Genomic DNA, 15728 nt, shown 5'->3' on the forward strand with positions numbered 1-15728 from the left:
TGTCTCCCTGTTTTGTCACTTACAGCAAACTGTGTCTCTATTCAAAAATGTTCACTGTGTATGGCCTGCCCTAATTTAACTTTCCAAGTTACACCACTTCATACATCTGTGGGGTAAATTACTTTTGCCGTTTCGTTACCTGGTTTCCCAGATGAGCTACATCAGTTGTAATCTTTCCTTCATGTGGTAGTTCTTCCTTGTAATGAATTAAGGGCATGATGGATATGGTGAGAAGGAGGGAGAAAGATACTGGAGGTTTAGGCAAGAATGGCAAATGGCAGGAGGAACTGCTGAATGTTCGTGTTTCTGTTTTAATGCATGTTGATTAATGAATTACTACCAATAATGGATAGGTCCAAGGAAAAAAATTGTCCTTTTACTTATTTAAGTGTAATTATTATTATTGTACCTAATATATAACATAAGAAATGTGATGGTGAAATTATAAGTTTTGGTGTATATTCAGAAAAGATCAAGGAGAGGAAAATAAACACACTTTACTCTCAGTGAGACTTTCGTTGCTGTAGCAACAGTGACAATTTTTAAATATCCGGCTTGTGTTTGGTTGTTTTGAGATCTCTATATGGAGTACCAGCTTCAGTAGTATGTCTGCTACTATAATTGACCAAGTTCATCACTGAAAACATTGACTCACATGAATATACCAATCAAAATACTGTTAATATTGCCACTATAAGGTTTTTCAGACAGTAAAACTTATCAGGAATGAAACTCTAGAGTTTCAGAACTGGCATGAAAACATCTCACTGTTCTTTGTTAGTAAAAATTAATTTGCTGCTTCACAGTAAAAATTGATCAGTATGTATCTGTATTATGGGTGGAGTTTAAAGAATCGAGGGGCGTCATGCATGCCAATAAAATGTTTACATGTGCCATAGGTTCAGGTTTGCTGCCCCTGGTCAGTTGATCTTCCTCATTCATGTTACCAGTTTTTTAAGTGCTTCCGTCTAGTAGGCACTGGAGAAGTTTTTTCCCTACTGCGGTCACTTTGCTGAACAGTTAACTGCCGGTTAACTGTCGGCTAACTATTACTTGGATTGCACTACTTGTATGTATAATCTATATTTTCATTTATATTTATCATCTGTTATGAGCAGAGAGACAACATCTGCCGGAAGTAAATTCCTTGTATGTGTACAGGTACTTGGCGATTAAATTCTGATTCTGATTCTGATTCTGATGGTCACAATCACTTCATGTGCCTGGCAGTGACATTGTTTGGAGTAATTCTTTGATACACAGCCATGTTTATTTCTGCCTGTAATCTGTAAGTACATCAATATTTCTCTTCTGCATTTATGCTCCCAAGTCACACCCCCCCTCCCCAGCTCTTCTTTTACATTGCTTGATGTATTTTCTCAAATGAAGTTTGAATGGAATCTGGTTCAGGTTCAAAGTAATTTATTAGTTTCAAAGTATGCATAAATTATACAACCATGAGATTCGTCACAAATAAGAAACCCGAAAGAACCCAATTAAAAAGTAAGAGCAACACCCAATGTACACAGAGAGGGGGGAAAAAAGCAAATCATGCAAACAATAATGCAAGCCTCGGTGTTCAGAACGAAACTGAGTCCATAAGCCCAAAACCCGGAGCAGGCCCATCGCCTCAGTCTCAGTTTTGTCACAGAGTAGAGCAAATCGCCACAAAGCTACAGATGCTAAGCACCAAGCCGCCAGGTCATGACACAGCCTCCACTCTGAGAAGAGCGCAGTAAAACATTGCAAAGCAGAACTGGCCCCAACCCTCGTCTCTGGTCCTGACACTCTGCCTTATCAGTCCATCTGGACACAGCATTTAAACTGTCCAAACACTGGGTCACCCTCACGCACAAACCCGGGCTCCACTGCTCTCATAGGGTCTGGGCCCCGTGTTCCGGCATGAAATTGATCTTTCCAAATCAGCCCTGTGCCTAAATAGATCCAAGCTTGCTCCGGATTTAGGTGGACGAGCTCTACTCCAACTTTTCTCCATTCCACTTTCTCCAACTTAGTCTCAAACATGCCTTGACCTCACTCCAACTCCATCTCACAGCCACACGCCTCCACCCTCAGATCAGCCTTGCCTTCACTCAACTCTTCATTGTTTGCAGTGATCGTTTGCTGCAATTTCCACGTAAAAAGTGTTACTAATTATTTAGTCATATTTATTGCTTTGAAAACTGCCAGTAAACAATTGCCCAACTTCAGTAGTGCCATCTTAAACCAGAAGTTGGCAGCCTCACTGAAGAATTTATGACAGAATGGTGCTTGATGAGTTTTGCTGTAAAACAGCAAATGTTTCTTGGTAGTGATTGGTAAATGAGAATAATGTATTTCAGTCCTGAAAGATTAATGAGGCAAATTAGTTGGTGGAAGCATAATCAAGGGTTTATTTTAAAAGAGAACTTTATGAATGTATGATTCCTTTTGAAAGGAAAGGAATGAATTGCAAACTGTAGTTCTTTATAGAAAAATTGTACAAGCACATCGAACTGAGTGACTGTTTGTTATTCTGTAAAACATTTGGGCTCTGTATAAATGAATAGGAAAGCAAATATTCCATGTTTAAAAGCCCAGGTCTTCCTTGAAACATACAATGAAGTCTTGATTCTTTTACTATTTAGAATCAGATTTATTATCGTGTATATAAGGTGAAATGTATTGCTTTCCTCCAACAGTACAATGCAAAGACATAAAATCACTATAAATTCCAAAAATAAATAGTATGAATAAAAAAAGAATAATGACGTAGTTTTCATGGATTTTTCGGAAATCTGATGGTGGAGGGGAAGACATTGTTTCTGAATCATTAACACTAGATTCTGCAGATGCTAGAAATCCAAAGTAATGCATACAAAATTAATTTTATTTCTAGGTTGCATGGAAGTATTCGGCATTTTCCTATATTGGATTCAAAAATTTAGCAGTAGTTCAGGGATGTCACTGTTTTCATTTAGTATCGTATAATCCAAATACACTTGAAAAGTTGAAGAAAATGGAAGTTGACCCTTGTTCATGTAGAAACTATTCCCACCATCATCGCCACTTTAGCCACTGTTTATGTTAGGTACACTGCCAGACGCAGTTAATTCATGTTAAGAGAAAAAAAGGACAAATGTTTATCAAAACTGAACAAATATATGTTGGTTTACTTTGTTGTTTTCATGATTTCCTAGTCGTTTAAACCTGAGAAGTTGTCCTTGGGGTTGGGTTTTGACCAAATCCGTTTTGACTCTGATGAAGTACGTTAAAAGCAGCCGGTGTAAGCGTTCTGCTATTGATTTCAAATGAATTGCAGCAGACTGAGGGTCTGATACCCTCTTCCAGTGTTTTTTCTCCCTGCCACCTCGATAGCTGCTGCAAAAGTCCGCTTCATGGCATTTAAAATAACGGTAAAGAGATTTTTTAAAATGAGAGATCATATGGCGGGGGGAGGGGGAGGTGGAAGCTTCAGAAAGTCAGAAAGCCAATAGACTGGGAAAATTGGATCCTGAGAAGTAATCTGTAAAATACCTACTTAGCTGCTTGCGGTCAGTCCCACTCGGGAAAAGGCAATTGTGGGTTTGGGATGTGTAATGAACCAGATTTTATTTAGGGGATTTAAAGTAAAGAAACCCTTGGGAGTTAGTGATCATATTATGATGGAATTCACCCTGCAGTCTGAGAAGGAGAAGCTGAAATCAGATGTATTGGTGTGTTACAATTGAATAAAGGCAACTACAGAGATGTGAGAGAGGAGCTGACCAAATTTATTGGAAACAGACCCTAGCAGGGATGACAGTAGAGCAGCAATGACAAGAATTTCTATGAATAATTCAGAATTTGCAACAATATAAAGGGAGGATGAGGCTGACAAGGGAAATCAAAGACAGCATAAAAGCAAAAGAGTGATCATATAATATAGCAAAAATTAGTAGGAAGGTAGAGGACGGGAAAATTTTTGAAAACAGAAGGGAACTGCAACAGAAGGGGGAGAAAAGACAAAATATGAAGGTGAGCTTGTAGAGGTGTGCTACACGCAGCGCTAAAATTACGACACGGAGTTGGTAACTGCAGTCGAAGGAAAAAACTTTATTCGAAAACTTCAGCCTTACTTTTAAGCCTCTGTCAACCGGCCCCCCATGGCACAGAGGCTCCAAAGCTCTGTGCTCGCAAACCCCCGTAGGCTATCTAATTGTGAGTCGGTTCGGATACACCAGGAAATGGGTCGCCACAAGCTAGCCAATAATATAAGATACCAAAAGATTTTTCAGATATATAAAAAGTAAACGAGAGGAAAGAGCGGACATCTGACCACTGGAAAATGATGCTGGAGAAGTAGAAGAGTTAAGCACTCTGCACAAGTATTTTGAGTCAGTCTTCACGGTGGAAGATTGCAGCAATACACAAGAAATTCGAGAGACTCATGGGGTAGAAGTTAGTGTAGTTGCTATTATTAACAAGAAAGTGCTTGGGAAGCTCCAAGTCTGAAGGTGGATAAGTCATCTGGACTGGTTGGCTTACACCCCAAGGTTCTGAAAGGGGCAGCTGAGGGGGCAATGGTAGTGATCTTTCAAGAATCATTAGAATCAGGAATGGTCTGGAGAAAATTACATATTTCAGTCCACTCTCCTGAGAAGGGAGGAGGACAAAAGACAAGCAATTATAGCCCGTAATTATACCAACTTCAGTGGTTGGTAAGGTGTTTGAGTCCGTTATTAAAGAGGAGGTCTTGGCGTACTTGGAAGCATGTGATAAAATAGGCCAAAGTCAGCATGGTTTTCTTAAGGGGAGATCTTGCTTGACAAACCTGTTAAAATTAGTTGAGGAAGTAACAAGCAGGGTAGACAAAGAAGAGTTGGTGGATGATATTTACTTGAATTTTCAGAAGGCCTTTGATAAGGTGCCGCAGTGGAGGCTGCAAAACAGTAAGAATCCATGGTATTGCAGAAAAGATGCTAGCATGGATAGAAGATTGGCTGATTGTCAGAAGACAAAGAGAGGGAATATAGGGAGCTCTTTATAGTCAGTTGCTGGTGGCTAGGGGTTGTTTTTGAGTCTACTACTTTTCAAGTTGTATGTTATTGATGTGGATGATGCCTTTGATGAACTTGTGACCAAGTTTGCAGATGATACAGAGAGCAGGCAGTCTTCAGAAAGATTTGTACAGTTTAGGGGACTGGGCAAAGAAGTGACAAATGGAATACAGTTTAGAGAAATGTATGGTTGTGCACTTTGGTAGAAGGAATAAAGGCAGCCTACTTTCTAATTGGGGAGCAATTTCAGAAATCAGAGGTGCAAAGGGACTTGAGAGTCTTCATGCAGGATTCCCTGGAGTCAGTAGTAAGGAAGGCAAATACGGTGTTAGCATTTATTTAAAGAGGACTAGAATATAAAAGCAAGGGTATTACGCAGAGAAGTTTTATAATGTTCAGACCATGTTGCATATAGTGAGCAGTTTTGGACTCTATTTCTTAGGAAAGATATGCTGACATTAAAGAGGGTCCTGAGAAGGCTTCTTAAAAACCTAGAATGAGAGAGTTAGTGTATGAGGAGCATTTGATGGCTCTGGGCCTGAACTCCCTGGAGCTCAGAAGAATGGGGGGGGGTGGGGTATCTTACTGAAACCTCTATCGAAAGAACATGGCAACATACACAGGATGAATTCCTCTGTCGATAACTATTAGGAACTGATAAACAGTTTTGCAGTACTGTAGTTGTATTGCTAGTATTCTAATTTATGTATTTTTATTAAATACCTAATTTATTAGTTAAACTGTAGTTTATCTTTTTTATACTTAACTATTTGCATGCGAATATGGCTAATTGGAGCAGCCACTTAATTGGGCCAAAACGTACTGGTCCCGATGTGTTGAACTAACCAGAATCCACTGTATTTTTGCTCAATTCAATGAACTTTGAACCCAGGTGACCTGCAGATCTTCACAAGTATCACCTGAGTTCCTGTGCTGAGCACATTTGAGACTAGTTATGTTGTGCAGATCTGTGTTTATTCAGGTTGGCCGTCTGATTAAGATTTTATGGCTACTGGCCACCAAAGCACCCATTGCTTTGAATACTTTTATCACTGTACATTCGTTCATCTAAAGTGGAGAAATTATAGATTGTATTGTTTGCAAACAATGGAAAACCCAGCCTGATAACTGTACTATGGACTTGTCTATAAATCTGGAAATACTGTTATAAGATGTACAGAAATCTTTTTAACCAATTTAATGTTAGATTAAGCAAACTAAGGTGTAGTGCCATCTTGGCCTTTCGTTTTCAAAGGTAGGTTTCTTTTAAAGAAAACTGATTACTTAATACTAAATCAAAGTTGACATTTTAATTCGAAGTTTGAAAATAATGAAGTTATTGTTTGTTCAAATTAAAAATATTCCTACCTACTCGGAATTTTTGTCATTGGCAGTGTTGATGCGCTGGATCCCTGTTCTGGGAGTGTTTATTGTAATGACGATGCTAACATGGTAGAAATGACTGCCCAACAATCATTGAGCACTTGCCAATATCTAGCAGTTTCTCAACATGTTGACACTGTGTATACAAGAGTTTTCTGTAGTGGCATAAAAATTTCAATGTACCTTCAATTTGTTATGCAGATAAAGGACCATGCAGTTTAAAATAGATTAATAATTTCATTAGAAATGATTGTTGTGATTTAGAGGATTATGATGGGGAAGGGTTGTCTATTTACTTTTGAATGTAGCATTCACAAAGTCAGTGAGTGTTTGAATATGCCACTACTTGATTTCCCTTCATTTAATTGGTTTCCAGGGTGTAGCGTGATACAGCATAGAACATGGTGACCTCCAAGCTAGTTCCATTTGCCTCCATTTGGCTCATAAACTCCTCTTATCCAAACAGTCTTCTCCTGGAAAGGAAGTCGGCCACCTTCCCAACTTTAAGCACCAACATCATGACATGTAAGGTGGCATCTTCCAGCGTTAGACGTATTCCAAAGTCGCAGAGTCTGTGGTGATTTCTCAAGAATTTTAAGGATAAGCATATACAAAGGTTTGGCCTTGCAAGAAGTAGAAAATACAATATAAAGTTCCTGCATCAATGAACGCAAGTGTGAAATGATATCCTGATGAAACATTTTCTGAGTCTCTTCGAATATGCTGCAGCAACTTTGTGGCACTTTTACCTGGTATTCTCGTAGGTGACTCAGCCCCGCCCTTTGGAACACTGCAATGCTCTTTTCCTGCTGTCAGATGCTGCCCAGTCCATGTTTTCTTTCCTGTCTTTACTATTTCACATGCCATTCCTTTTTCTTTGCCCCCTCTTTTTGCCTTTTGGAGAAATGTGGTTACAGTGTGAAAAAGGTGCTGTTAACTTTCTGCTTCGCACATGTTCCCATTTCCACGGTAATGATACTATAGAGCAATGTGTGCACAGCAAGGTGCATTTACTGCGTACTAACGCATCTGGTACACAGATGTTGACAGAGGAAACTCCTTGCAAGGTTTGGTTTTGCATTTTGTTTTGGGATTTATTTTGAATTTTCTAAGCGTGTATAAAGCAAATTCACTAAAATGTGTGCTACTTTAAGTTTGTCAGTGGATAGCTGAATAAGTAGCAGCTTTATTGAACATTTCAAATGTTGAACAAGGCATTTTGGCCTTTAAACAGCTGTAGATAATAGAACGGCATAGGTTAGAACAGGGGAGCAAAATCACAGCATAAAGGGCCAGCGGCTGACTGGAAGTGCTCATAACGAGCCAAATTTTTTAAAATGTTAACCTTAAGAACAGTAATGAATTCTGCCATAATGTCTTCCAAATATGCTAACAACAGCGCTAAATTGAACTGAACTGAACATTCCTAGACTGCTTCAATTTCTCATGTGGCTTGATGTTTTATATTCTGTGCCTTCCACTCATTTTTTGCCGTTTGTGTGATTTGTTCTTTCTTTGTGCATTGGGTATTTAATGTTTCCTTTGGACGGGTTCTGTGGTGTTTTTTTGTTTTGTGGCTGTCGGTGGGAAGACGAATCTCAGGGTAGTGTACATACTTTGATAAAGAATGTACTTTGAATCTTTGAACATTGAGGAATCTCAAAACTCCAAATTGTCGCTTAATTTCACCTGGTAACAAGGACTTATAATTCCATCACGACAGCTAATGCTTGCTTAATTTTTTTATCTTCGATATTTTTAATGCTAATGCAAGTGTCATAAATAATCACAATGTGAAGCAATTTAGATACCCAAGTTGACAGGCATAATGCAGGATTTTTAATGTGACCATTCGTGTTACAAATAGAGAATGATTATTAGATAAAAACACAAAATGCTGGCAGAACTCAGCAGGCCAGAGAGCATCTATGGGAGGAGGTAGTGACGACGTTTCGGGCCGAAACACTTCATCAGGAGTGAAGTAACATGGGATGGTCGAGGGGGGATAAGAAGTGGGGGGAGGGATAAAGTAGAGAGCTAGGAAGTGATAGGCTGGAGGGAAATGGGCTGGGGGAAGGTGGAGAATTATGGGAAATAAAAGAGAAAGAAAGGTAGGTCCTGGGGGAGATTATAGTGAGGGGGGGGGGGGGAAGAGAAAGAGAACCAGACTAAAATAATAGATAGGGATGGGGGTAAGGGGGGGGGCAGGGATAAATGATTATCAGAGTCAGCTGTTATGCAGAATGAATCCATTCATTGTAACTGTGTTCTATACTTTGATATAAAAATTGTAGTATAATGGATTCCAGTTAATTGGGCCATTGGTTAGTCAGGACAGCTGATTTTTTTGGAGCATTCTTAAAGAACAAAAACTAATTGATTAAACTAGTTGTGTTTCCCTTTGTTTATTTGGGACACTATGCCACTTAATTGGGGCAAGAGGCTGTGGCTGAACAGATTCTAACCTGCATCAGTCACGTGCACTTATGTGGCTATTAAGTGCTACGCTGTGCTTGGAGTGAACAGTTTTTAAATTGCATCAGATGCATGTATTTGTGTTCAAAAAACAGTGATTTTTGTCATTCCTAGTTGGCGAGAAGTAAGCAGTAAGACTGTTCAGAACAGTTTTGCTCACTGTGCTTTCAAGCATTCAGCCTGGGAGTGAATGTGAAATTATTTCACTACTTCAGCAAGTTAGGAACTACGCAGAATCTGAAGATATTGACAATCATCGTGGATGTTAAAATGGAAATAAAGATTTGGGGGATGCGATTGTCGATAGAACTATATGAAGGCAGTCCATTACCTGCACTAAGTGCCTGCCATAATTTTGTTCATTGGGTACACTGAATAAGTTCATCTTCAATAAACATTTGGAACTAATGCACAGTTTTATAGTACTGTAGCAGTGTTCGTAATGTTCTAATTTGTTCTGTATTTCATGTAAATACATAATTTGCTACTCATTTAAATGGTAGCTTGTTTTTTTTAATAATGTTTTTAACTATCTCCATGTAATTTTGGCTAACTGGGGCAGCTGCTTAATTAGGTCAAAATGTACTGGTTCTGATGTTTTCTAATTTACTGGAATCCACTATGTTATTTTAGGGTAAGTGAATGTAGGTATAATATTTATTGAACATATTTTTCCTCTTTGGTTCCAGCTACATTTTATTGGGGGTTCTGCACTACACCCCTCTGAATAATCACAAAACAATGTTTTGAAATTTTATTACTCAGGAAGCAGTGACTGCATCTGTTTTCTCTGATTGACCCAGTTGCCTGCTGAGAGCACAACATGTGCAAAAATGCACGTTGAAGCATAGATGAAATTCCAGAAGTATGCAAGGCTGTTTGAAGCCATTGAACTGTGCCAATTCGTATCCATGTAGTTGAATGCAACTTGTGCACTGTTAAATTTCAAGCTCTGGAAAAACTTGTAACCACTCCTTCCACTGCCCTGATTTTCCTCTTCTATGGACACTAAGAAAGTTATTTTTTTTTAAATGAGTGGTTTCCATATGGACCTCTTAAATGTCAATGACTGCATTTCAAAGAAAACCCCTTGTAGTGGCTGGTGGTTTTTCCATTCAAACAGGTGATCTGGGAATTTAAAGTTAGGTTTAACAGTTGGTCTCAAATTGAGCAGAGGAGGTGCCTAATGTAGAGAATTAAGGCAAAACTGGGTAAGCATGGGAGACTTGTAGAGTCAGTGTTTTGGGAAATAAATTTTAATATAGAAAACTCAGGTCATATATTTTGGTATCAAAATCTACAAACGTGCAGGAAAGCGTAAACCTCCTTGTTAGAAGAGTTGAGGAAGTTGGTGGTGTGGTCTGATGCAAATGAAAAATAGGTATTGTGAATGAATGTCAAGGTTGTTTTATAGCCATATATAAAATATCTACGGGATATTGTAATGGAGTATCGAACTTTTGAGATCACACTTGCAGTATAGTTTGGGTCTCCACATTATAAGAAGATTATAGGACTTGCAAACTATCTTAAGTATGTGAACTCAAATGATGAGCGATGGTGTTCAGCGATCAGCTGAGAATAAACATCCTGTAAGTCAGTTGTCCAGAATGAAGACCAAATGGGATACAGGACCAATTGTGCAGAGTCAAACAAGGGCCGTTAAGCATATTGTCACTTTAAAAGTTTAAAGTAAGTATGTGACCTTTGATTATACATGTCACCATGGGCTTCATTTTCTTGTGGGCATACTCAATAAATCCATGATAGAATAATAACCATAATAGAATCAATGAAAGATATTTCTGACTTGGGTGTTCAACCAGTGTGCAAAAGAAAATAAATTGTGCAAATACAAAAAAAGGAAATGATAAATAAATAAACAATAAATATCAAGAGCATGAGGTGAATACTTGAAAGGGAGTCCACAAGTTGTGGGAACGTTTCAATGATGGATGGTTATCCACCTGTTTTAAGAGCTTGATGGTTGAGTGGTAATAACTGTTCCTGAAACTGTTGGTATGAGTCCTGAGGCTCCTGTACCTTCTTCCTGATGGCAGCATGTCCTGGGCGGTGGGGTCCCTGATGTTGGATGCTACTTTCCTGCGACAGCGCTTCAAGTAGATGTGCTCAATTGTGGGAAGGACTGTACCTTTCCAAGTTCATGTGGAATTAAAAGTGGTTAAAATTTGGAACTCACTACAATAAGTGATAGAGGTGACTAATGTGGATACATTTAATGGGAAGCTAATGAGGGAGATGTTTGAAGGGTATTGCTGGAGTTGAGGAATGATGGAAGGATGCTTATGTACAGCATAAGCCTAGAAGTTGACATGTGATTGAATTCTTCATACGTTTGACTTACAGCTGGATCCTATGTTAATGGGCAAAATGGGCAATCTGTATACAGTCGGCCCTCCTTATTCATGGGGGATTGGTTCCGGGACTCCCCACAGATACCAAAAAAACGCGGATGCTCGTCCCTTATATAAAATGGCATAGTATTTGTATATAACCTATGCACATCCTCCCGTATACTTTAAATCATCTCTAGATTGCTTATAGTACCTAATACAATGTAAATGCTAATTAAATAGTTGTTATACTGTATTGTTTAGGGAATGATGACAAGAAAAAAGTCTGTACATGAGACACGAGGTAAACAATGCTCGAACGAGTGCTGGAGAGAGAACTTCCAGGTTTTCCCGATCCGCGGTTGGTTGAATCTGCGCATGTAGAACCCGTGGATAAGGAGGGCCGACTGTATTAGACAAAGGACATAGGAGCAAAATTAGGCCATTCCTTGCATCAGCGTAAGTTTGAAACTCCTTTGTTTTGCAGATATGAAAAAAGACTGGTCAGATCATGCCTTGTGGTGGGAAAAGAAGAAAACCTGGCTTCTAAAAACACACTGGACATTGGACAAGTATGGTGTGCAAGCTGATGCTAAACTGATGTTCACACCCCAGCACAAAGTACTTCGCCTCCAGCTGCCTAACATGAAGATGGTGAAGGTCAAGGTCAATTTCTCGGACAGAGTCTTCAAAGCTGTCTCTGACATTTCCAAGACGTTCAGTGAGTACCAAAATTACACTGCCTCTTTATTCTATCCAACTGTTTTTAATTGGTACAACTTGCAGCTAATTTTGACATTTTATTTAAAACTCCGTCATCATGTTGTTTCTGGAGTTGAATTGCTGGAGAAACTTGATCAGTTCATCCACAGTGAATCAGGTTTTCCACAAGGTTAATGGTGAGGTAATTAATATTAACTTTCATTGAATAAATAGGGCAGGAGTCTCTGTCAACTGTGCTCACACTGTTAAATGTAAAAATCATGAAATTGGTCTAGACCCACTTTTCTCAATCTCTTCACCCTAGAAGAATCCTTGAAGTACTTTTCGGGTCTCAGAGAACCCCTGCGTAAAAATTATTAAATCTACAGCTCCCGGTACATTAGCCTGATTAGTAAGTTGTAGAATTGCCAGTGCTGTTTTGTGTAGAGAATGAATTTTCAGCCAACCTTTCTTGGGGAAAAGAAACAGATAGTTAAGCTTAGCTTACCTTTCTTGAAATTAACCTCTTTCTTTACCTTTCATAAATTTTAAAAACTCATAAGGAAAACATAACAAATTTCAGTTAAATAACTGGCATAAGCCAAAATGGAATTTATTTTTTCTGAAGATAGGATTGGTAGGTTTTTAAATAAAGGTTGTAAATTGATACTAATTAATGCTATTTACAACATGAAAATTTATTGACAATGTTGAATAGTAAAGTTACTAAAAACTATAAGCCAGAGAAATATGAATTAAAAAAATAGCCCAAGACACAGTTTTATATAAGGCTTTGAATAAACAATTTCCATAAGGCCTAGGCTATCTGGCCTATTGAGTCTGCTCCGCCATTCAATTATGGCTGATACTTTTCTCTATCTCTTCCTCAGCCCTGTTCTCAGCCTTCTCTCCATAACCTTTGTTTCTTAGTTTCTTACTAAGTGACATGATCAAGATCAAATATAGACCTAGCATGTGAAACCTGTGCTTGCTTTCTGCTGCACAAATACTTAATTCTGGGTCAACCTTGAGATAAACACACACGGATTTCACCTTCAACTGAAATGAGACTATCGCTATCCTTGCTCTTGATGCTTGTTAAACAAGAAGAAGCTGGCTCACACATGTAAGAAGTTGAAAACAGCAGCAAAATGTTCATTGTTTTCCTATGAATGGCAAGATACTCTACTTTCACAGAGATCTAGAGCATCCAGGGGCAGGTCAGTAAACCTCATCTTGAGTGACGATCAGACTGCATCTCACAAAGTTCTTCCTCTTCTCTCGAAGTCAAGTTGTCAGGCTGAGCAGAAGATTCAGAGAAAGGTCCCTCACCCAGTAATATACTTGTGTTGAAAGGAAGAAAAAATACTGTTCAATTTTTTTTCTGCAGTTCTTCCAACTGGTTTTCAATATGACTTTCTAATCCTTCCTCACTCTCAAGCCCAAGCAGTAGTGGAAACATTTCAAGATTTCCTTTTGCAACATGATTTTTCCAAAGATTCAGTTTCCTTTTAAATCCAAGAATCTTGTCACTTGAAGTCAAAGCATTTTCTCCAGGGCCTTGCAGAGACTTTTTCAACTGGTTGATTTGTTGAAAAATATCTGCAGAGTAGGCTAGTTTCTGCAGCCATTGTTCATCTTCAAAGCACTCAACAAAATCTGGCCTACTATTTTCTTGAAAGTACTCCTGCAATTCTTCTTTCAGCTAAAACACCCTGCTGAGAACTCTTCCTCTGCTAACCCACCAGATGTCTGTATGTAGCGGAAGATTGCAGTGCTCTTTGTCCAGGTTTTCACACTGATTTTGAACATTCTCATGTGAACTGGTCTTTGTTTATTAAAGTTAACTATTATTCATTTTATCTCAGAGATTTTGAGATCAGCACCTCGCTGTGAAGAAAGCAGGGTGTTGTGACAATATCAGGGTTTGTTTTAACAATGGAAACCTCTCATGGAGCCAACCATTGATGGGACACCATCAGTACAGATGCCAACACAATTCCTCTAAGACAGGCCTTTTGTATCCAGATAGGAATATAAAACGTTAAATATATATTGGTGTTTGCTTGTTTCAGGCAGTTTGTTGCAACAGAAAAAGTTTTCTTGAATTTCACCACCATTTACAAATCTTACAAATGCTACATATTGGTGAAATCTGTTGACTCGTTAATCTGGATAGAGAAGCTGTTATTTTTCAGTTTACCTCTCAAAACCTCTTCAGCATCATGTGACATGTCATCAATACATCAACGTATCATACTGTTTGAGAATGGCTGCCGCCTTGCCCAAACAAAAACCATGTAAGAGCCCATTCTTGAGCTACTATATGTGGAGGACTGTGTTCTTCTCATGCACCCAGAGGACGTGCGGCAGGCTGCAGCCACAAGTTTGCCAAGACTGCAAGTGCTTTCAGGTTAACGGTCAGTCTGAAGAAAGCAATGACCCTCCATCAGAAGCCCCCTGCTGACGTTTACAACCCAACTTGGATCACCATTGGTGATCGCCCTCTCACCATGGTTAAGCAGTTCACCTACATGAGCAGTGTCATCTCCAATGACACTGTGGTAGTAAGGGACATTGACAATCAGCTCGCAGTGCCTTCAGGTGCCTCCAGTGTGTGTGGAAGTACCACCAGCTGTGTCCGTCCTTAAAAATCCAGGTGTACAGGGCTGCCATTGTTGCAACACTGCTATCAGACTCTGAAGCCTGGGCCTTGCACCACAACCAAATCCATTTGCTCGAGCTCTTCCATCAGCGCTGCCTCTGCTCCATCGTGGGCATCAGCTGGCAGGATCATGTCCTCAACAACGATGTCCTGGAGAAGGCTCAACTAACTAGCACTGAAGTCATTTTGCTGCTCAGGCAGCTCTGCTGGCCAGGTTACATGTCTCACATGGACAGCTCCAGGTTACTGAAAGCAGTACTTTATGGAGAACACTTATCAGGGCAAGAGAGATCATGGTGCCCTGCACAAGAGGTACAAAAACTAACTTGAGCAGCAGCTCTCTCAGGTAAATATCAAGGTCAATGAGTGGCAGCAGCTGGCTTGTGATAAAGATCGCTGGAAAACCCTGATCCCTGGCAGAAGAACAACTGCTGAAGAGAAGAGGAGGCACAGGAAGGATCCTACTACCCAAACACCCACATCCCAGCTGTTCCCATGTCCCTACTACTCTGGAGTCTGCAAATCCAGAATTGGCCCCTGCAGTCACCAACGATTGTACCACCGCTCCTGAGGACTCTTCTTCCTCCTCATCTTCGCAAGCGAAGAGCCGGCCATCATCATTACTGAGCATGAAACCTTTTCAATTTCTGGTACTGCATCCTGTCCTAGCATTTTATGTGCTTGGCATTACTAGGTTCTCACCAACTTTGTGACTTTTTCTTTTCAGGATAATGAGTTCTGCTGCTAAATAATGTGGGGTTTACTGACGGTGACTTTATTAACAAAAGCTTTACGGTTTGTTTTGATATTCCAGTAGCTGTTTAAAATAACTTTGTTATATGGCAGTGATTTGTAGATAAGTGTACTTTCAATTTTACTGGAGCCATTGCTGCATCTGTAAATTGTTTTGCCACAGACTAGACACAATGGATCACCAGTCCATGTACAACCCATTGATAAGAAACTTTCATTGTAAAGACAGATTTTTTTTGTGTGTCTGTTCTTGCAGTAATACAGTGAAGTGACTCACATGATTGTAATTCAAACATCGCCACATGTCTGACATGCCTGTAAAGCACGGGGACCATTAATGCTCGGAAAATGCACTTCATGCTACCGGCCTCCCCTATC

The 15728-nt window shown here is 39.5% G+C and overlaps 1 protein-coding gene across 6 annotated transcripts in view; it reads left to right on the forward strand.

Annotated features, from left to right (window-relative positions):
• Window positions 1–15728, forward strand: part of fermt2 (FERM domain containing kindlin 2) — a 147034-nt gene that overhangs the window by 44757 nt on the left and 86549 nt on the right. For all 6 annotated transcript variants that reach the window (XM_059957874.1, XM_059957831.1, XM_059957859.1 and 3 more), the window contains exon 3: window positions 11718–11951. In XM_059957874.1, the coding sequence (XP_059813857.1) occupies window positions 11718–11951 (234 nt within the window). The remainder of the gene's footprint in view (window positions 1–11717; window positions 11952–15728) is intronic.

This window comes from Hypanus sabinus, chromosome 2, assembly GCF_030144855.1.
Source record: "Hypanus sabinus isolate sHypSab1 chromosome 2, sHypSab1.hap1, whole genome shotgun sequence".
NCBI lineage: Eukaryota > Metazoa > Chordata > Chondrichthyes > Myliobatiformes > Dasyatidae > Hypanus > Hypanus sabinus.